The 21,785-nt window shown below is 43.3% G+C and overlaps 1 protein-coding gene across 2 annotated transcripts in view; it reads right to left on the bottom strand.

Moving 5' to 3' along the window:
* Positions 1 to 21,785, bottom strand: part of LOC105471560 (peptidase domain containing associated with muscle regeneration 1) — a 99,265-nt gene that overhangs the window by 38,180 nt on the left and 39,300 nt on the right. For both annotated transcript variants that reach the window (XM_011724098.3, XM_011724099.3), the window contains exons 3-4: positions 21,470 to 21,598; positions 3,723 to 3,837 (exon numbers count right to left, since the gene is read on the bottom strand). In XM_011724098.3, coding sequence (XP_011722400.2) covers positions 3,723 to 3,837; positions 21,470 to 21,598 — 244 coding nt within the window. The remainder of the gene's footprint in view (positions 1 to 3,722; positions 3,838 to 21,469; positions 21,599 to 21,785) is intronic.

The raw sequence follows: 21,785 nt of genomic DNA, 5'->3' as shown, positions 1-21,785 counted from the left end.
AGGAACAGGCCTGAGGAACAGATGGTGTCATTGGCCTGATCTGATAGGAAAATGGTCCTCGGAGGTTGGCGAATTTCTCTTAGTGGAGAAGTATGTATTTGTGCACTGTTTGTATGTATACGCACATGCAAGTGCTTGCCCAGGTGGAGCAAGGTGCCATAATCCATGCAGACCGTCTTTGCATGTGTTGGTCACTTTTCCAGGGCCCTTTTTCCTCCCAGTCTGCATGGCTGGTTCCTTCCTATCCTCAGGCCTAAGCTTAAATATTCTCTCCTCAAAGAGGCTTCCCTGACCAGTCTTTCCAAAGAAGATCCCTTATTTTTCTCATAATATAGACATAAATTTTAACTTCTTATATTTACCTCCTTGGCTTTTTGTGTGTGGATGTGTGGCCTGTCTTCTCCACTAGCCTGCAAGTTACTTGAAGGCAGGGAGGAACACCTGTCTCGTTCCACGGTTTTCACAGTGTCCAGCACAGTGCTTGGCCTATGGAGATGCTACAGATATTGCCAAATATATGACTGAATGGTTACGTTATTGTAATTTTATAGTTGGAGAATGAAAAAAGCTCATATTGTTTTCCAAGACTAAATAAAGGGGAAAAAAAACAACAACAAAAAACCTCTGCACACTCTTCTGTTTGACGGAAGAATCAGAAGGTAATTATCTTCTAGGCGACGATAATTCTCGCCCAAAGAGCAGACAAAGTAGCACCAAGTCAGAATTTCAGGGGTTAAGGAAACCTGATACATCCATGCTTATCCAAAAGGGGTCTTGGGTTTGAAAGCATTGAGATACACCAGATTGGAAACACAGAAGATGACATTAAGCCCCCAAATCCAAAAGACAAGAAAAGCAGCAGCCACATCCCAGGGCAAGACAGGCAAAAGCATTTTTCCAGGATTTCCAAGGGAATACCTGAGTATCAAGTTCACAAAATGTGTATCTGTATCTTCTTCTCCACACTCTGGAGAAAAAATAGAAATAGAAAGGCTCATAACTGCTGCCTAAAATGTTGGGAGTAGGGATATTTCTGCCAACTACAGTAAAAACCCAACACGCTAGCATTAGGGAACACTGGAATACAGTGACAAAGAGTATATCGAATTTAAGTGTTCTAAAAGGTACTAATAACAAAGAAATCCAATAATCGAGTTTCATCAGTGTTTACTTCACAAAGGGTTGATCACAGTGCTTTTAGGGTGTAGGTCCGGTGAATTGCATGTTGTACAGCCTGCTCTAACATCTAAGAGGACACCTGATTTCTTATCCAGATGCCACCACGCGCTCACTGTGTGTGTTAAGGAATCAGCTTCTTCTCTTGGCCTTGATATCTTTGTCCACAGAGTAATGGAGAGGCTACTGCCTGACAGAAACCACAGTTTTTCCTGAAGCTGAAGAGACATTGCAACTATATTTGCATTCATGCATTCATTTGTCCTTTTGTTCACTTACTGAACACATATTTCTGGAGGCCAGCTCTGTCCCAGACACTGTCCTAGGTGCTGTCAGCATTGCAGTGCCCCAACTACCAACTAGACACGTACCAGCCCTCATGGAGATTAATTCTGGTTAGAAGATAGATAATAAGCAAGGAGACTAAAAAACAAGGTAATTTTAGAGTGCTGAGTGCTGCGAATCAAATTAACCAGGTAAGAGCATGAAAAGTGACTAAGGTCTTAAGTTTCTGATGCAATGTGGTCAAAGAAGCCCCCTCTGAGGATGCTAGCTGGGCAGAGGTTTAAATGATGCAGTAGAGCCAGCCATGTGAAGGTCATGGGGGCAGAGTGGTCCAGGCAGGGGAATCTGTAAGTGCAAAGGCCCTGGGGCAATGATGAGGTTAGTATGTTCGAGGAACTGGAAGAAAACCAGGGATGCTGCAAGGTGGTGAATGAAGGGGAGAGTGATAGGATCCGAGGCCAGTGAGGGGAGCCTGTAACCGATCTTGTGTGGTAAGGAAACTAGCTTTTATTCCAAGTCTATAGGAAGCCACTGAAAGGTTTCAACAAGGGGATAATGCAGATTTTAAAGGCTCCCTGAAGCCACTCTGCAGAGAGGAGATGGCAGAGCTGGCAGGAGTGGAAGCCAGGAAGCCAGTTAGGAGGGCATGACAGAATCCCAGTGGGAGATGGGCGTGGCTTGAAGCAGAATGGTGACAGTGGTGACAGACAGCTGTGGATGGACTATTTTTCAAGTAAGAAAATAGATTTTGTGGTGGTCTGGTGGTAGGTGAAGGAAAAGGGGCATCGGGCACACCTTCTGGGCTTTGGGGCTGAACATTGTGTCTATACCTCCAAGTGTTTCCATCATTATTACTATCCCTGGCCAGGTGCTCCAGACTTCACTTGAGGAAAAGAAATCCACACATTTCCATGCCTCCCTAAGGCCCTTTCCTGGGCAGCTAATATGCTTCTCAATCCTCCACAGTGTTGCTATTTTAGAATTTCCTTTTGCATCTTGGATTTTGGAGAAGCTCCTGAGAGGCCCAGAGGGGACCATTGGTCTTGGTTCCTGAGCTGCTGAAATATTAACATGCAGCATTTAACACCTACCTTTGTCATCCCTGCAGACTCAGCCTTGAGCCCACTGGGCAGAACAGTGTGGTTCATCGCTTGTTCCTTGAGCCAGCCTTCCTCTAGGAATTAATGAGACTCATTCCCAACCCCGGGTTCTCAGGGAGTAGAAACACAATCTGACAAGCGCTAGTTTTGAAGAGGAAGATTGAGAAGGGGACCTGTTTTGCTGGATTTTTCTAATTCAGGGTACCATGTTGCCCCTCCTGGAGGACAGAGAGACATTCAAGAAGCCAGGTAGCATGTGGTAACCTCTGTGTCCATTTATCCACCCAGAAAATACTTAGTGAAAGCCTGTGCCCTAGGGGATCAGGGATTTTAAATCCGTTCACTGTCACCACAGAGTTAAAATGAGAAGAGCTAAGTGGACAATGACCCTAGCCATTCTAGGGGTGAGTGAGGAAAAGGGGAGGTGTTTTTCAGGAGAGAGAAGATACGCTGGAGTCAGAAAGCAGTTCTTTTGGCATTTATTCGTGCAACAAGTATTTATCATGCAACTATAGTGTGCCATGAACTGTTCCAGCACGATGATGCAGTCATGAACAGCTCTCACCAAACAGGTCCCTTGTGTAGCATTTATCAATAGTTACAATAAAACAGGGTCTATACTTTGGACTATGGCATAAACAACATTTGCGAGGGCCCTAAAGCTCCATAAAAAGAAATGACTCGTCTTCCACACAGGTGAGAGAATTAGTTTATTTGTTGTGGGATGTTTGCTTTTTTTCTGAAAGCTCCAATTAAAGGAGCTGTGACAAGCATCAGCCCCAATCTAAAGTATAATTCTTTGAAAGTTAGGCCTGTGCCTTTTATTTCTTTACATCCCTCCCATAGGAACCAGCCCGGTCCTGAGTAAGTAGGAAACACTGTTGAAGATTTGTGGGTGGGTAGACTGCTCTCAGTATTTTGCTTTGTTGGTGTTATCCTTGGGTCAAAATCATCTGAGCCCTACACTTCTAAGGCAGTGATGACAAGCATTTAGTTGGCTGTAGTTTCAGCCAGGCCTTATCCCAGAGAATCACAGAGTGGTAAAGAGAAAGGCTCCAATATATATAAAGGCTCCAGAGGATTCCAGTGACCAAAAGCCTTCTATCCCATTGCTGTGTCCTTAAAACCTCAGACTCCTTAGTTCTGACCCCAGCTCCTTACCTTAGTTGGATGTTGAACCCAGGTTTAGTATGAATGGTCCATTCGCAGTGAGCATTTAGGGGATAGCTTTCCAACAAAATCTGACCCTTTGGGGCTTGCAGAACCTGGCCGCATCCTAAGAAAAGAAGAAAAGATTGGGACATAAAAAGGGAGGTCAATAAGAAAGAGACCGGAGAAGGTCTCAAAGAGACTTTGAGCTCATGTCACACCCCTGAGAACAGGATGAATAAGGAAAAGGAAGAAGGAAATTAATATTTCTTAAGCAGCTGGCAACGTGCCAGGCAATTTACATAGATTAATTCATTTAATCCACCCAACAGCTTGGGAAGGGAAGTGGTGTCCTCACAATTTTCCAGCTGGGAAAACATAGATCAGAGAGTTAAATAAATAACTTGTCTAGCCACTAAGTGACAGAGCAAAGCCTCAAACCTAGCTGTGTTTGAATGTAAAGTTTAAGCCACCCTATCATCCTTCCTCTCCAGGCCTGACAAATGCCAGCCTGCTGCCCCTACCTTAAAAGGCTCAGAAAGTAGACCCTCCCCACAGCTCTACTCTCTTCCCTCCACCATCCAGGCAGGAAACCAAGGCACTAATTTATTCTATGAGCAGTCATGTAATAAATGCCTCTTTAAAGCATGACAGTGGAAAGGAGAGATGATTTCCAACCAGTCGGACTGGATTGATGATTTTCTCATATTTTCTTGCTCCCAACTCCTTTCGTTCAAATGAACTCCTATCAAGATCACCAATAAAACTAAATGTATCAAAAAGGGGCTCCTGGTTAAAGCAGAATGAGGGGCCCAAAACCCTCCACCTTGACCCCTACCTAGTTGTCTGCTGAGTTACCTCCAAGGAATCCCTGAGATTTGAAAAACACTGTATTGAATAGTCTTTAAATTAGATCATGTTTTCTAGTGTTAAGATAAGCACAGGTATAGCAGATGCACTGTATTTTTGTAACCAAAAGTTTGGGGAAAATGTCTTGAAGTGGTTCTATGGAAAAATTATTTGGATAATGAAATAAATTATATTCTCTACCTGGGGGTGGCACACTATGATCCTTGGGCCAAATATAGCCCACTGCCTGCTTTTGTAAGTAAAGTTTTATTGGAACACAGTGACACCCATTCATTTATGTATTGCCTATGGCTGTTTTTGGACTATCATGGCAGAGTTAAGTAATTATAGCAAGAGACAGTAGGCCCCATAAAATGAAAATACTTACTATCCAGCTCTTTACATAAAAAGTATACCTTCCCTATTTCTATACAGAAATCCAGATTGCCTTCTTAAACTCTGGATACATAGTTATATTCAATAACTCCCCAAAAGTATAAGATTTCATAACTGAAAATAAAAATATTATCAGTGGATACTGCACCATGGCAAGATGACAGTAGTAACATTTCTAGTGTTAGGAAAAGAGCCCAAACTCCACTTTTGACAAAGCTATGAGGTCTGAGGCTTCTTACTTTTGTAAAAACTACTGCTAGGTCATACTATCTATCTCTTCACTAAGATCTTTATTGCTGCTGCCCTGTGCCAATGATGGGAAGCATCATCCACTAGTTTCTACTTGGGGCTTCTGTCTAGTCCCAGCCTCCATCACCTGTCTCTTTGTAATCTCATCTCCTCCTTGATCTCCTGGTGATATGGTCTGGCTGTGTCCCCAACCAAATCTCATCTTTGTAGTTCCCATAATCCCCACATGTCATAGGAGGGACTTGGTGGGAGGTAACTGAATCATGTGAGTGGTTACTCTCATGCTGTTCTCGTGACAGTGAGTGAGTTTTCACGAGATTTGATGGTTTTATAAGAGGTTTTCCATCTTCACTTGGCACTTCTCTCTCCTGCTACCATGTGAAGAAGGACGTGTTTGCTTCCCCTTCTGCTGTGATTGTAAGTTTCCTGAGGCCTCCCCAGCCCCACGGAACTGTGAGTCAATTAAACCTCTTTCCTTTATAAATTACCCAGTCTCGGGTATTTCTACATAGCAGCGTGAAAACAAACTAATACGCCTGCCATTCACCCTTGTCCCCTAACATTCTATTGTCTACCCAGCATCCAAAGCCACCTTTTAAATAAATGAATCAGATCACATTATCCTCTTGATTCAAAGAGGTTCTCCTTCCAAAGGTTCTCCACTGTGTAAACACCTTCCTATGACATTTGTAGCCCTGCCTTGCTGGCTGCCTAAAGCAACCCTCCTCCCAATCTCACGTACCACTCATCTGCTTGTCCACACTGCCCCAGACACCGCCTGCTTTCTGTGCCCCACTCCCACCTTGTACTTGCTGTTTCCTAAACCTAGAAGGCCCCTCTTCGTCTGCATCTCTTTCCTGTAAGAATTAAGCTTATATGATTGCACCACTGCACTCTAGCCTGGGTGACAGAGCAAGACTTCACCTAAAAAGATATAGTAATAAAAATAATAAGCACGACTGCCACTTCTTCAAAAGGCCTTCCTTGCCATCCAGCTAAAATAGGCCCTCTTAATTCTATGGTCAATATCATTACTCTGTTTTGTTTTCTTCATAGTACACATGCTTATTTGAAATTATCTCGCTTACTTGCTTACTCCCTTTGATAGAGCTGGGATCTTTTCTAGCGTGTACACCTAGAATGGTACCTGGCATGTAACAGGTGCTCAATGCATATTTGTTGAATAAATGGATGATGATATTATTATAGGCCAGGCACTAAAGCTTTGCATTTTCTCATTTAATCTTCATAAAAAACCAAAGAGAACAACATTCATCTCCCCGTTTTCCAGATGTTTTCCAGATGTGGAACACTAAAGATGGAGAAGTTAAGTGATTTCCCTAAACTCAGATGCCAGGAAGTTAGAAGACTGTAAATTGTTGTCCTAATGGTAAAGCAGTGGTTAAGAACAGAGACTGCAGAATCTGACTGGCCTTAGTTTGAAACTCAGCTTTATTTTCCCTAGCTGTGCAGCCTTGGGCAAGTTACTTCCTCTGTCAGAACCTCAGTCAGCTTGAATCAAATGTGAATAAAAGTGGCAGCTACTGTGTATGGTTTTGTAAGGCTTAAATCAAATTGTGCATGGCAAACTCAGGAAAATTAGTAAATGTTAGCTGTTTGTATTGAGTGGCAGAGCAGAGATTTGACCTCGGATCTGTCTAGTATCAACGCTGAGTCTTTGCTGGTATGTTAAACTGTCTTTGGGGCATTCTGACCCAGGCCTCTCCCACTCCATTTTGAAACGGCAGAATTTTTCCACCCCTAAGAGAGATACATGGAATCTTTGCCCGCTCCCTTTTTATAATGCACGTTCCTTCTTCCTGCACACCTCACACTCCTCATCGCCCCCATCTACCCATCTGCTGCTGGGCTACGGAAGCGATATGTAGGGTGTGAGAGACAACAAAACAAGCCTTCCTGCACAGCCCCCGCCCTCAGGGACGGGCAGCTTCCCAGCCTGCAAGGTGTTAAATCCCAGCTCCCTCAGCAAACCTCCTGCTGGGGATCCCAAATTAGAACCAGCAGCAAATGCTGCCAGCCTGCTCCCAGTTTCTTCTCTCCATATGGAAGCTGGAAGCAGACAGCTGTGCCTCAGGCCCCTCCCCAAATCCAAGGGAAGGCAGTGCTCATCTCCATTTAGGCTTCCTTGGCACATCCATTTGGGCTTTGGCCAGCTCCAGGGTCTCTTGCAGTCTCTAGAGGGCTCAGTTCCCATCCTCAACCAGGTGCCCGATCCCTGGCCATGTGAAATGCTGGACCACCTGTTCCTGTAGGCTCAGGGGCTGTCCTTCAGAAGTAGCCAGGATTCTAAACACATGCAACATCTCCATTCTTCTTAATGAGGTTCCTTTTCACTCTGAAGGGGAGGGCAGAGTTGGCCCCAAGATGGGGAACAACTTCCAAACAACCAGAGACAAAGGGGCCACTTCTTGGAAATGTGCTTGGAAAAAGGAATATTAGGGAAACAGCAAGAGGAGGAGAGAGCTGCACTCCCTCCCCACATCAAGGAACGCCTTAAATTCCCTCTCCACTCTTGCCTCTACTTGAAGAGCTGGCGAGCCTGGGTCCAGGGGCAGCCTGACTACACCTCTCTGTCCAGGGCAGAACAGTGAACACAGCTGAGTGTTCCTGCCAAGGAAGTATCGCTGGCCAACCTAGCAGGTGGTCCTGAGTCTGAAAGACCAGAGCAGGCAAAGAGCCTGGAAGATGTGCTCAGATTCCTTAACAATATCTTACTGCAGGAGAAGAGGGGTATAGGTGTGTGCATGTGTGTGTGTGTTTGTGTGTGTGTAGTGATATCTGTCAATGAAGCTGGACTGTGCCCTGAGCTCTCAAATTCTGGCATCATCGCCAATCTTCCCCCATGACTACATTCCCAAACAGAAGGGGCAGTTGGATAGACCCTGCTTCTACAGAACTGAAAGGAAATCTTTATTAATTTCTAGACCAGTAAGACAGCTGGAAAAGGCTCTCAACAAAAAATGAACACCCTTAGCCTCATTCAAAAGTCTTCTTATCTTCAGCATTTGGTGCAGGGAAGGGGATTGCAGGAGAGACACACACACTTCTAAGAAGTGGTTGGGTTTTGTTTTTCTTTACTGTTTCCTCTTAGAAAGAAAAGGAGGACTTAAAAAAAATTCAGAGAGAGGCATTTGCATTTTCTCTCCTCCTTCAAAGATGACACAGTCTGTGATGCCAGCCAGGGTCCAAATCTTAGTTCGACCACTTTCTAGTTGTGTGACTCTAAAAAAGGCCACTGTATTTTCTGAGCCAAGGTCTCTCATTTGGAAATGAGAATATTTGTACCTACAACAATGTGTTTTTCTCAGTCGTCTTGGGGATTAAATGAGATATTGTGTGTAAAGCACTTAGCACAGCACCTGGTACATAAAAATGCTCAATAAGTGGCAACAAATACTGTTATTTTTCTTGAGTCTTGTCTGGATCTGAGGCACTGACTGTTTTGGTCCAGGAATCACAGGGGACAGTTCAGGTTCTGACCCACTGCTCCAGGGTTCATGAGAGCCTCATCTCATCACTGACTAGAATCCTAAACTCATCAGGCTTAGCATCCCAGACAGTGATAGCAGAGCCAAGGCTTGGATGATGAAGACCCAAGGCCCTCCCACATCAAGAGATGGTTTCATGGAGAGGATAAAAGAAGGGGCTCTGGGGCTGGCTTCTGAATTTGCATCCTGGCTCTGCCACTTACAAGCTGTATGACAGCAGAAAAGTTATTTATCCCTCTGTGCCTGAGTGTCCTCGTCTGTCACATTGCTGTGACAAGGGTTGCAATGGGGATTAAATGAGTCAGCACAGGAAGGTACTCCAAATAATGCCTGGTTCATAGTAAGTACTAAGTGTTGGCTTTTTTCAGGGGCTCAGGTGTTCATCAGGAACAATGACAGGTCCTCAGCTCAGCCTGTGAGTTGACCTGTAACCCCAATCCACCTGACTCTATGATGACTGTTTATTGAGTTGTCTGCCTCCCCCACGACACAGTTCCACGAGAGCAGGGATATCATCTGTCCTGTTTACACCTATATGTCCATCAAGTCAGTGCTCAATTACCATAGCTACTAACTGAATGAATGGTTAGACCAAAAAACCAATTCAAAATTATTCCTGTCCAAACAAACCATTATTAAAGCCCCTCCCCACCACCCTGTGTCCAATGGCCTGTCCATTCAGTTGAGAAAATGATTGTCCAGAAAGAATAGCATCTACCACTTTGCTTCAGAAAGCCTTTCTTCCCCCAAAGTTGCCAGGGTTATCATAAAACACTCACATGGAAATAGCTCTGCTAATGGAACTCAATGGACAGAGTCTGGCTAGGGTAGCACAAAGAGTTAAGATTGCTAAATACTTTCAGTCTCTTTTCCCTATGCTTCAGTTTGGTTGATTTCTATTGATATGTCTTTAAGTTCCCTGATCCTTTCTTCTATTTTGACCAATAGGCTGTTAATCGCCTCCAATAAATTTTTGTTTTATTTCAGATAATGCATTTTTCAGTTCCAGGATTTCCAGCTGGTTTCTTTTTTATTGTATTGTTCAGTGCTAGGGTTTCCATTTTGTTCTTTTAAATACTTTCCAAATCTCTCCTGAATTTTTTTCTTTTTTTTGTTATTTTACTTTAAATTTCAGGATGCATGTGCAGAACGTGCAGGTTTGTTACATAGGAATACGTGTGCCATGGTGGTTTGCTCCACCTGTCTACCCATCATCTAGGTTTTAAGCCCTGCATGCATTAGATATTTGTCCTGATGTTCTCCCTCCCCTCACTCCCCACCCCCGGACAGGCCCTGGCGTGTGTTGTTTCCCTCCCTGTGTCCATGTATTCTCATCGTTGAGCTCCCACTTGTTGTGACAACATGTGGTGTTTGGTTTTCTGTTCCTGTGTTAGTTTGCTGAGGATGATGCCTTCCAGCTTCATCCAGGTCCCTGCAAAGGACACGATCTCATTCCTTTTTATGGCTACATAGTATTCCATGATGCATTATATATCTCATTTTCTTTATTGAATCTATCACTGATGGGCATTTGGGTTGGTTTCATATCTTTGCAATTGTACATAGTGCTGCAATAAACATACGTGTGCATATGTCTCTATAGTAGAAAGATTCATATTCCTTTGGGTATATACCCAATAAAGGAATTGCTGGGTCAAATGGTATTTCTGGTTCTAGATCCTTGAGGAATCACCATGCTGTCTTCCACAATGGCTGACCTAATTTACATTCCCACCAACAGTTTAAAAGCTTTCCTATTTCTCCACAGCCTCACCAGCATCTATTATTTCTTGACTTTTTAACAACCGCCATTCTGACTGGCATGAGATAGTATCTCATTGTGTTTCTAATTTGCATTTCTCTAATAATAGTGATGTTAAGCTTTTTTTATATGTTTGTTGGCTGCATAAATATCTTCTTGTTTTGTTTATTTGTCTGTCTGTTTGTTTGTTTTGAGACAGAGTCTTGCTCTGTTGCCCAGGCTGGAGTGCAGTGGCATGACCTTGGCTCACTGCAACCTCTACCTCCCGGGTTCAAACGATTTTCCTGCTTCAGCCTCCCAAGTAGATGGGAGTACAGATGCACACCACCACGCCTAGCTAATTTCTGTATTTTTAGTAGAGATGGGGTTTCACCATGTTGGCCAGGCTGGTGACAAACTCCTGATCTCACGTGATCCACCACCTCAGCCTCCCAAAGTGCTGGTATTACAGGCATGAGCCACCTTGCCCGGCCATAAATGTTTTCTTTTGCGAAGTGCCTGTTCATATCTTTTGTCCACTTTTTGATGGGTTTGTTTTTTTCTTGTAAATTTGTTTAAGTTCCTTGTAGATTCTGGATATCAGAACTTTGTCAGATGGGTAGATTACAAAAATGTTCTCCCATTCTGTAGGTTGCCTGTTTGTTCTGATGATAGTTTCTTTTGCTGTGCAGAAGCTTTTTACTCTAATTAGGTCCCATTTGTCAATTTTAGCTTATGTTGCAATTGCTTTTGGCATTTTCTTCATTAAGTCTTTGCCCATGCCTATGTCCTGAATGGTGTTGCCTATGTTTTCTTCTAGGGTTTTTATAGTTTCGGGCTTTACATTTAAGCCTTTAATCCATCTTGAGTTAATTTTTAAGGTGTAAGAAAGGGGTCCAGTTTCAGTTTTCTGCATATGGCTGGCCAGTTTTCCCAGAACCATTTATTAAACAGGGAATCCTTTCCTCATTGCTTGTTTTTGTCAGGTCTGTTGAAGATCAGATGATTGTAGATGTATGGTGTTCTTTCTGAGGTCTCTGTTCTGTTCCATTGGTCTATATGTCTGTTTTGGCACCAGCACCATGCTGTTTTGATTACTGTAGCCGTGTAGTATAGTTTGAAGTCAGGTAGCATGATGCCTCCAGCTTTATTCTTTTTGCTTAGGATTGTTTTGGCTATACGGGTTCTTTTTGGTTCCATATGGCATTTAAAGTATTTTTTTTTCTAAATCTGTAAAACACATCAATGGTAGTTTGATGGGAATAGCATTGGATCTATAAATTACTTTGGGCAGTATGGCCATTTTCACAATATTGATTCTTCCTATCCATGAGGATGGAATGTTTTTCCATGTGTTTGTGTCCTCTCTTATTTCCTTGAGTAGTGGTTTGTAGTTCTCCTTGAAGAGGTCCTTTACATCCCTTGTTATCTGTATTCCTAGGTGTTTTGTTCTCTTTGTAGCAACTGTGAATGGGAGTTCATTCATGATTTGGCTCTCTGCTTGTCTATTGTTGGTGTATAGGAATGTTTGTGATTTTTGCTCATTGATTTTGTGAATTTTTCATGTCTTCATCCATTATATTCATCTTTTCCTGTCAATCTTTTAGTGCATTTATTTTAAAGTTATGTAAAAGTTTCTTGTTTGAAAATTTCCATTTCATCATCCATGCTCTATTTCTTTTGACTGAGTGTTCTCTTAAATGTAGATCTTATTTTCTTGCTTCTTCACAACAGGAGATCTATTGTTTCCTTTGATTGGAAATGCCCTTTCCTCTATTACGTTGGCAGGAGAACTGATGAGGGATGAATCAGTTCGACCCAATCAAGGGTTAAGCTGATTTGGGGCAGGACTGAAGCTATAACCTCATCAGAAGAGCCTTGAAATTCAAACTCCATAAACTTAAGGAAATCTCTCTTTGATTTTCATCTCCTCCTTCCCCCAGCTTCCTGCACTCCCATGACTACAAGACTGGGAAGCTGTGAGCCCATGAGACTGTGAGAGTTTGAGACCACAGGCTTATGAAGCTGTAAGGTGACGACATCCCAAGATCTCCTGCTTCGTAGCCTCATTCCAGCCTTTGCTTGCACAGCTAAATTCCATTTAAGAAAATACTTGGTGGAGAGAATTGTCTTTGCCTTGGGGTCTCCTCTAGATTTCAGTTCAAGCAGTCAGCCCACAGATTCAAAAGTTTTCCTGGCCCTCCTCCTCCTCTGTTAGGCCTCTTCCTGCACTTGCCCTGCCCCCAACCTCAGCAACTGCCTTCAAGTATGAAGCAGCCCGAATCTCTTGCTCATCCTGGAAGAACTCATCCCTCTGGAGTTTAAATTCTTTCAGATTTCATATTCACAGACATATTATGGCTTTAATGAAAATTGTTATTTTCTTTGGTTTAATCTAGTGATTTCTTACTGTTTAAGCAGGAGGGAAGGTCTTTCACATCCTTCTATACCTTCATCAGAAGCTGAGCTATGATTGATGAGTTCTTTAATAACATAAAATCCTCTACAAAGATTTAAACATTAATTCTCTGGGGTCAAAGAGCTTCAGCACATAAAATATAAAATACTATTTGCCATACAATACTTTGTCTAGTGAAGACTACCTCCTTGTGTCCAGTGTGTATTCTTTACCCTTAAAGACTTCTCTTTTATTATCTTTCTTCTCTGGCCCTTTATGGATTTCTTCCCCTGCCCCCTAAAACAACAACTAACAAACAGAGCTCTGGATTATAAGAACAGCATCCACCAGTTATTGAGCACTTACTATATACCAGACTCCATCCACCATTTATTGAGCACTTACTATATATCAGACTCCATATTAAGGGATTTATAGACAGTTCTTCACTTAAACTTCACAAAAACTCTGAGGGCCACTATGAGGGTCCCAATTTTGTAAATGAGGAAACAGAGATTCACAAAGATTGGGTAACTTTGCCCAAAGCCAGGAAAGGAATACAGATTAAATCCAAGCCCAGGCTGCTAACTGCCACCTAATACCATCCCCAGTTTGAATCAGCCTGGGCACTGTTCTTCTTCTGGGAGCATCAAGACACAAAAGGCTGGAGCGAGATGAGGCAGTTTTCAGTGACACCGCCCTAGGCGATTCCACAACTCCCCTGGAGGGCAGCCCCAAAAGTCAGTAACACACAGCTTTGTAAGCCTTTTCCCCACTCCCCTTAAGTTTGCTCTTAATCATTCCTGCTTATGGCTCAGGAATCAGCCTGCACAAATCCTCTTCCTCTCTGATAACTCTTGCCCTACAAACATTTTTGGGCATGGCTTATGGCCAGTTCCTCTGTTTCTCTGCCTCTGTCCAAAATATGACTAAGAAGATAAATGTATTAAGGACCTATAATCTCTCCCCATAAATCCTCTCATCTGGGTTGCTTTCCTATCCTCCTCAGATGCCCAGTATCCTTCAAGGACTGAAAGGCTGGGATCACTGCCATGCCAGCTAGAAGTGTGGCATTCTGGGTCACTCTTGGGCCCTCCTGCTGCTCATCTTTTTTGATGGCCAAGGAACTCAGCCTAGGGCCAAGGTAAACCAACACCAGTCTGGTGGTCAGCAGTGGAAGTCAGCAGAGTGGTTCCACTTCAGAACTCAACTTTTGAGTTTAAGAAACCCTAAGAGGAAGCCTTGGTTTCGACTTTGGATATCAGCACCTCTAATAGCCAGCACCCAAATCGCAGTTCCTAAATACAATTTCCCACTATAAGAAACCAGGATGCATGGAGAAATGGCTGGTTTCAAGACCTGGCATAGAAAATCAAGGTGAACTTAAAACATTTGAGGGTGAGGGGTAGAATGCAAGTAAGTGCTCAAGGAGCAATGAGGTGTAGCCAGCTTGAAGGGCCAAATCTGAAACAATCTAAGCATCAAAAGAAAAAATATGATAACGTTATGAAACAGAAAAAAATTAAAATTCATGAGTCTCATAGTGCAGAAAAAGAGAGCGAGCCAGATGTTGGAGAATGATAAAAAGTGGCGAATCCTGGAAAGGAGCATGTGGATGTATGCTATTTCATCTCTCTGTAGAACTGAAATTTTTACATTAAAAAGTAGAGAAAGGTAGAAAGAACAGCTCTTTTTTTTAAATGGCAATAAAGTGCCACTAGCTCCTAGTCTGGATATTCTGAGATTACTAAACCAATCTTTCCTGGACAGAAAGATGTGAATGAGTTCTCTCCTGGGCCCAATAGCCTCAGGTCGTTTGCCCATCCTCCTGGATAATACAACCTGCCAATGGTTATGCATGAATCAATTGCATAATGAATTTTAAGGTCATCATTAGTTAGGTTAGTAACACAAACATTGTCAAGGACAGTGAGCATATAAAGGTGCTACTGCATCTGTTCAGTGCCAGATGCTCTCTAATTCACATATAAAACAGCTCTGATACTTCTGGCACTTGTCCGCCACTCCTCCCTCCTTCTAAGGCTCTGTATAGTACTCAGGAAAGAAAAAAAAAAATGCCCAGGCTCTTCAGAGACACTCAGAAGGAAGCGCCTTCAGGATAACGTTGTCTGAAAGGATCACTTGGGCGCCATCTAGTGGGAAAATGCTTACACTGCCATGGGGCTCCAGCGCTGTGTCCCAGCCATACACGGGCCACCCTTAACAAGATACGCGGGCGGCATACTGCTCAGCACCAGGAGGGCATTCAACAAAGAGTGGAATGAATTACTTCTTCCTATGAATTCCCTGCATGTATGTTTAGTGCCAGTATGAGGTGAGTGTGATAAGAAACTAATAACATCATATTGATGTTTTCTTATGGTCAAGCACCGTTTTCACAGATGGATTGTAAACTCATTGCAGAATCATTGTATTCCCTGGTGCCTAGCCCAGTGCTCCATAAGAAATGCTCCATCAGTGCTCATGGTGGTGGTTACATACACTGTGCGGAATGAGGCTTTCAGAACAAGCATAATGGAATTGAACAAGCACCACTGAACCAACACAGGATCGGATAGGAATCTGACCGTTAGTTTGTTTTTTAAATTGCATAGCATTGACCACACTCCGTTTGTTTTTAACTTAAAAAAAAAAATCTCCTCTCTAAACCACAAGCTCTAAGATGTCAGAGACCATGTCCGTCTGGCTTATCATTGTACATCCAGTACCTAGAAGCAACCATTCAAGAAATATCTTTTGACTGGATGGGTAGATTAATGAAGGAAGGCGTGAGCTCTCTGTTCTACCTGCCTAGGTGATAGACTGGTTGCTCTGAGCCAGTTCTGCTGTCCTTGAGAAAGCCGGGACCCTCACATGGACACGATCACCAGCCTAACCAATGAGGCTCCATAAAAAGCCTCTTACACCAAGGCGCAACCCAAGACTCGAACAGTAGGTGCTATTTAAAAAGACACATGCTCAGGATTTCTGAATATTAATATTTTCTGTTTCATAACGTTTGGGTAACTACTATCCTTGTTTTGTTACCATTTGCTTTATTGACCTCGTGCATGCAAATATTCTTTCCCTCCTGTCCCCTGTACCCTGAACAAACCCCCTTACTCACATGGAGTGACTGGAGTATTGTTTAGAAATATTTATCCACCCTGCTTCCTTGAGGATGGCATATACTTCCCTACTTCACTCATTGGGAACTTAGCCATGTGACTCCTTTTGGCCAGTGGAATATGGGTGAGTGTGATGTGCACAGAGGCCTTATGTGCACCTGTGTGTTTGGCTTCGCCTCTTGTGCTTCTGCGACCCACCCTGAGAAGAGCATCCTCTGATGGCTGCTGTCCCTTCTGCCTGAGCCCTGCAGCCTGGAGCACAACCAACCCAGACCAGCCCAGTTGAAATCAGTGGAACCCCTGCCAACTCACAGACCCATAAGAAAGAAAAACAAACATTTGTCCTTTGAGATTGTTAGTTACCCAGAAAAAAAAATGAACACTTTAACACCACCACCCCTGAAAGCTTCAACTTAGAAACTCTCCGATCATAATACCCTTCCCACCTACATGTTCCATTACTTTATTACCACCAAGCCTGCTTTTCCACTTAAGACTTCCTGTCCCTGTTCCCCCCACCAGGCTCTTTCTGGTTTCATGTCCTTCTCAATTGGGATCCTTGGTCAGTCACGTCTCAGCTTATTCTTGGATCAACAAAACAACTGGTTTTATTCCCTTCTGCTACTGCACTTCTGGAAAGTACCAGTCAATGTCCTAACTGACTGCATCATCTCCCTAAGAACTCTGGCTTCGACTGGGTCCTCCGTCTTGCTTGCACATGCTTTAAGCTTAACACCAGCTGGTGCCTTTTCTTGTTCCTCAAGTGGCTGCCCCAAACCTTTGGTTCTTTCAAGCCCCAGCCTCTCTTCTACTCATTCTCAGCAGAGATTTCACTCCCTACTTCTCAGAGAAAACAGGGAAACTCACCAGCGGGAGGCAGGCTAGGACCGTGGTTAAGAACAAGAATAAGGGGTCTGGAATCATCCTGGGCTTTACCCTAAGTGTATGGCCTCAGGCAAGTTTCTTCACAGCTCTGAGCCTCAGTTTCATTATCTATAAAGTGGGAGTATGTATTTTCATAGGGTATTTTCATACGTTACAGATAAAACAAGACACGGCACATAAAGTGCTCAGCACACTTCCTACCATATAATTACGAACAAACCAGATATGCTACCTATAAATAATTCTTTCCCTCCTGTCTCAGTCTAGGACAGAAAAGGAAACTCCCTCTCCTTTAACTCTCACTTTTGTTCTTGATCTCACAGGAAGTTCTTCTCCTTCAGCATAACATGGTCTTACCTTCTTCAGTTATTCTTACTCTAATATCTTCAATCTCTCCTACTGACATGTTACTCACATTAGCTTAAAACCTGTTTCACCCTTTCCCTTTTTTTTTTTTTTTTTTTTTTTTTTTTTTTTTTTTTTTTTTGAGAGACAGAGATGAGGTCTTGCTCTGTTGCTCAGGCTGGAATGCAGTAGTGCAATCATAGCTCACTGCAGTTTCAAAATCCTTGGCTGCAGAAGTGATTCTCCCTCCTCAGTCTCTTGAGTAGCTAGCACTACAGGCATGCACCACCATGCCTGGCTGATATTTTTTTAATATTGTACAGAGACAGAATCTCTTATTGTTGATCAGTCTGGCCTTGAACTCTTGTCCTCAAGTAACCTGACTGCCTCATCCTCCCAAAGTGTTGGGATTACAGGTATGAACCACTGCACCTGGCCTTTCCCATCTTAATTGGTATTTTTCCACAGCAGTTTATTTACTCGTATAAACTATCACCTTAATTCTCCCCTTCCTTGCTTGATTAAGCTTATTTAAAAGTTGTCTGTATTCTTTACGTCCATTTTTCACCCTTCAAATCTTGCCTTTTTTTTTTTTTTTTTTTTTTTTTGGAAACTGTCTCACTCTGCCCAGGCTAGAGTGCAGTGGCATGGCTAATTTTTGTATTGTTTGCAGAGATGGGTTTTCACCCTGTTGCTCAGGCTGGTCTCGAACTTCTGGGCTCAAGTGTTCCACCTGCCTTGGTCTCCCAAAGTGCTGGGCTTTCAGGCATGAGCCACTGTGCCCCACCAAATCTTTATATGAAGTTGCTATTGCTCAGGTCACCAATCACATGCTAGCCATCAAATACAAAAACCTCTTTACTGCCTTCATCCTATGTGACCTTTCTGCCTTATTTTGAAACACTGCCCCCAGCTTCCAGAACCCTACTCCTTCCTGGTTCTCCTCCCATCTCTCGATCTTTTCCCATCTCCTTCCTGGTTTTCTCTTCCTTTCTTTTTACATCTGTTGCTATTTCCTCTGACCATGGTGCTCTGTTCACCTCCTACTTCCACCTATAACAGCCATATGCACTTCTCAAGTCTCCAAAATTATCTCGAGCTGCAGACACCTATTTCCTACTGTTTGCAGGGTCTCCTATAGGTGTCCAAATTCCAACTTATCTCAGGTAGAACTCACCTTCTTTCCCCCACCAAACCTCTTCCCTTTTATTATTCACGTAACAGCATCAACTTCTAGAGAGTTGATCAAACTAAAAATTTGAAAGGTAAACTCTTGAGGTTCCTCATCCCTACCTTCAGTGAGTCTTGAGTCCTGTCACTTCTTCCTTTAAGCTCTTCTAATTCTAGTCTCCCTTCTTCATCCCCTGAACCACTGCAATTGCACTCCTAATGGCTACCTTTGGATATGGTCTTCCTCCACTCTACTGGAGTTATGCTACAAGAGTTATCTGTCAAATGGTACTCCCCTGATTAAACCATCCATCATCTTAGAACCATGTCTAAGCTCTGAGCCCTGGCACACTATGCCCTTCACAGTCAGAGCTTGCCACCCCAAGACCATCACCTTGCTCTGATCACACCTCATGTCACACGCTTCCTTGAACACACCTTGCATTTCCACACCCTGACTATACTATCCCTCTGCCTGAAATATCTTCCTGTTCTGCCAACATATGAGCAAAGGCATAGCTCAATCTTCATCTCCTGTCTGAAACTTTCCCTCCCTCTCCCTGTCATCAACTGTTCTCTTAGCTAGTTCTCAGAGCACTTGGTCCATCCCCTACTTCACCACTCTTCCTTGGCTCCCCACTGCACTTGGAATAGCATCTAAATTCCTTACCTAGCTTACCTACATACAAGGCTGTATTAGTCTGTTCCCACACTGCTAATAAAGACATACCTGAGACCGGGTAATTTGTAAAGGGAAAAGAGGTTTAATGAATTCACAATTCCACATGCTGGGAAGGCCTCACAATCATGGCGGAAGGCAAAGGAGAAGCAAAGGCATATCTTACATGGCAGCAGGCAAGAGAGCTTATGCAGGGGAACTCCTGTTTATAAAACCATCAGATCTCGTGAGACTTATTCACTACCATGAGAACAGTATGGAGGAAACCACTCCTATGATTCAATTATCTCCACCTGGCTCCACCCTTGACACATGGGGATTATTACAATTCAATGTGAGATTTGGGTGGGGACACAGCCAAACCATATCAAAGGCCATGTGTGATCACACTGGTGCCTACCACTCCAGCCCCAACAAATCCCCCTTTCCCTCTCATGTGCACAGAGAAAGAGCAATCTTCCATATGATCCAAAGCAGGAAAGAACCCAAAGTGATCCTATATAATCCAAAGGTCAATGTGAAGTCCAAAGCTGTGCACTACAGCTTTAATTATGACTATCCCAAACTATTATTGAAAGTAGTTTTGTCAGGCATGGTGGCATGTGCCTCTAGTCACCACTATTTGAGAGGAGGATTGCTTGAATCCAGGAATTTGAGGCCAGCCTGGGCAATAGAGAAGGACCCCATCTCGGAAGAAAGGAAAAGAAACGAAAGGAAGAAGAGTAGTCTTCTTTCTGAATCACCTAACAATTCAGTAATTAAGGAGCATATAGGATAATAGTGATGTATTTATTGCATTAATTGAGCTTTTACTATTGTCAGAGAACTAGGTGCTTCACATACATTATCTCATTTAATCCTCAAATCAACCTAATGAGGTAGGTAGCCTTATTCTCCTTTTTTATAAAAGGACACTGATATTAGCAAGATTAGATGACTTGTCCAAGGTCATACTGGCAGCGATAGACAAAAACATTATTTAAACCCAGGTCTGTTTCATTCGAGAGCTTGTATCCTGCTCATTATGCGATACAGTCTCCATAGAACAGCTGCCAAAGAAGACCAGAGTTAAATATTGCGGCTGACCTACCTGGAACATAATCTGCCAGGTACTGATTTACGAGAAACCATCTAAAATGACATTGAAGTTTTAAACCTGAAACCGAGACCAACACTTAAAAAGTATCTGTATTGGCCGGGCGTGGTGGCTCAAGCCTGTAATCCCAGCACTTTGGGAGGCCGAGATGGGCGGATCACGAGGTCAGGAGATCGAGACCATCCTGGCTAACACGGTGAAACCCCGTCTCTACTAAGAAATACAAAAAATAGCCGGGCGAGGTGGCAGCGCCTGTAGTCCCAGCTACTCGGGAGGCTGAGGCCGGAGAATGGCGTGAACCTGGGAGGCGGAGCTTGCAGTGAGCTGAGATCCGGCCACTGCACTCCAGCCTGGGCTACAGAGCGAGACTCCGTCTCAAAAAAAAAAAAAAAAGTATCTGTATTATGGATAACTGAACTCCCCAGTTCACCTGGAAGTGCCAACAAGCCCCTTCTCCTCCTGGTATAGTTGAATTTCTCAGCTGCAGACCATACACTCATCCTTAGCCACAGAGTCTTGAAACTGATGGTATTTCAGTACAGATTATATCGGTCAAAGATACCAACCACACCTGATCCTCCATCTCTGTAAACTGGAAATATCATTCATAGGAGAAAATTAGACTGTAAGACCATTCTAACTGCTTCTGATTCAAGTAGGAGACATATGGAATAAGTTAGTGAAATAAAAGCAATTTGTACATTGCTTGAGATACAGACTCTCAGAGGGACATTTATCAATCAGGGCACTGCGGAGGGGAATCTTGGACTGAGCGAGAGATTAGATTTCCACTCCATTTTCAAAGAATTGAAACTCACAGAACTCTAATAAAAACTAAGTAATTCTTTCACATCAAGCAGATGCCAGAAAGAAACTCTTTCCTTGGACAAAAGGCATGCTAGCAATTTGCTGTGGGTTCCAGGAATTTAATTCAGGATTCAAGAAATTTACCAACAGAAATTCATATGTACAGTGCACTACAGACAACATTTCTGAAGACTTAGTCACTGTTTGCTGACCAAGGCTACCATGCAATTGCTTCTGGAATGCATAGAGCAGAAAGCCTTGGCCTCGCTTAGAAAAGGAGATTGAAGAGTAGACATAAACCTCCTGTGGCCAAGAATTCAAACAAATGTTCACAATCCACACCTCGCAGATGGAAACCCATCTTTGTTTTTATAGTTTTACCTAGAAAGCCCTCTGGCTGCAGGCTCTCCAAAACTCAGATTCCAAGGAGATAAATCTTGGTCCATTGTAAGCTAAGACTTTAAGACAGTGTGCACTAGAGACAGAGCTAGGTCAAGGTCTACTTACGCATGCAGTCTCCTCCGTACCAGCCTGCTCGGCACTCGGCACAGTAGAACCCCTTCACATAGAAGTCATCCAAGGTACCCCCCCATGAGCCATTTCGGCAGCTCTTGCAGTTTTCAAAGATGGTACAACCTGAAACATTCCCAAGAAGAGGAGTGTTAGGCCAAAGCACTTGCGGGTTCTAATCAGCTGCATGGGAGCACAACTGCACCTTCTCAGGGTCCTGTCTCAACTAAGAGCATCTGGGCCTAGAAAGGTGTCAGAGCCCAGAGGAAGAACCTCTCATCTCAAAGAAACTGCTAGAGGTGCCAGAATTCAG

The sequence above is a fragment of the Macaca nemestrina genome, chromosome 12, assembly GCF_043159975.1.
Source record: "Macaca nemestrina isolate mMacNem1 chromosome 12, mMacNem.hap1, whole genome shotgun sequence".
Classification (NCBI taxonomy): Eukaryota; Metazoa; Chordata; class Mammalia; order Primates; family Cercopithecidae; genus Macaca; species Macaca nemestrina.
Note: the sequence above shows the minus strand (reverse complement) of the source record. Positions and strands in the feature narration are given on the sequence as shown.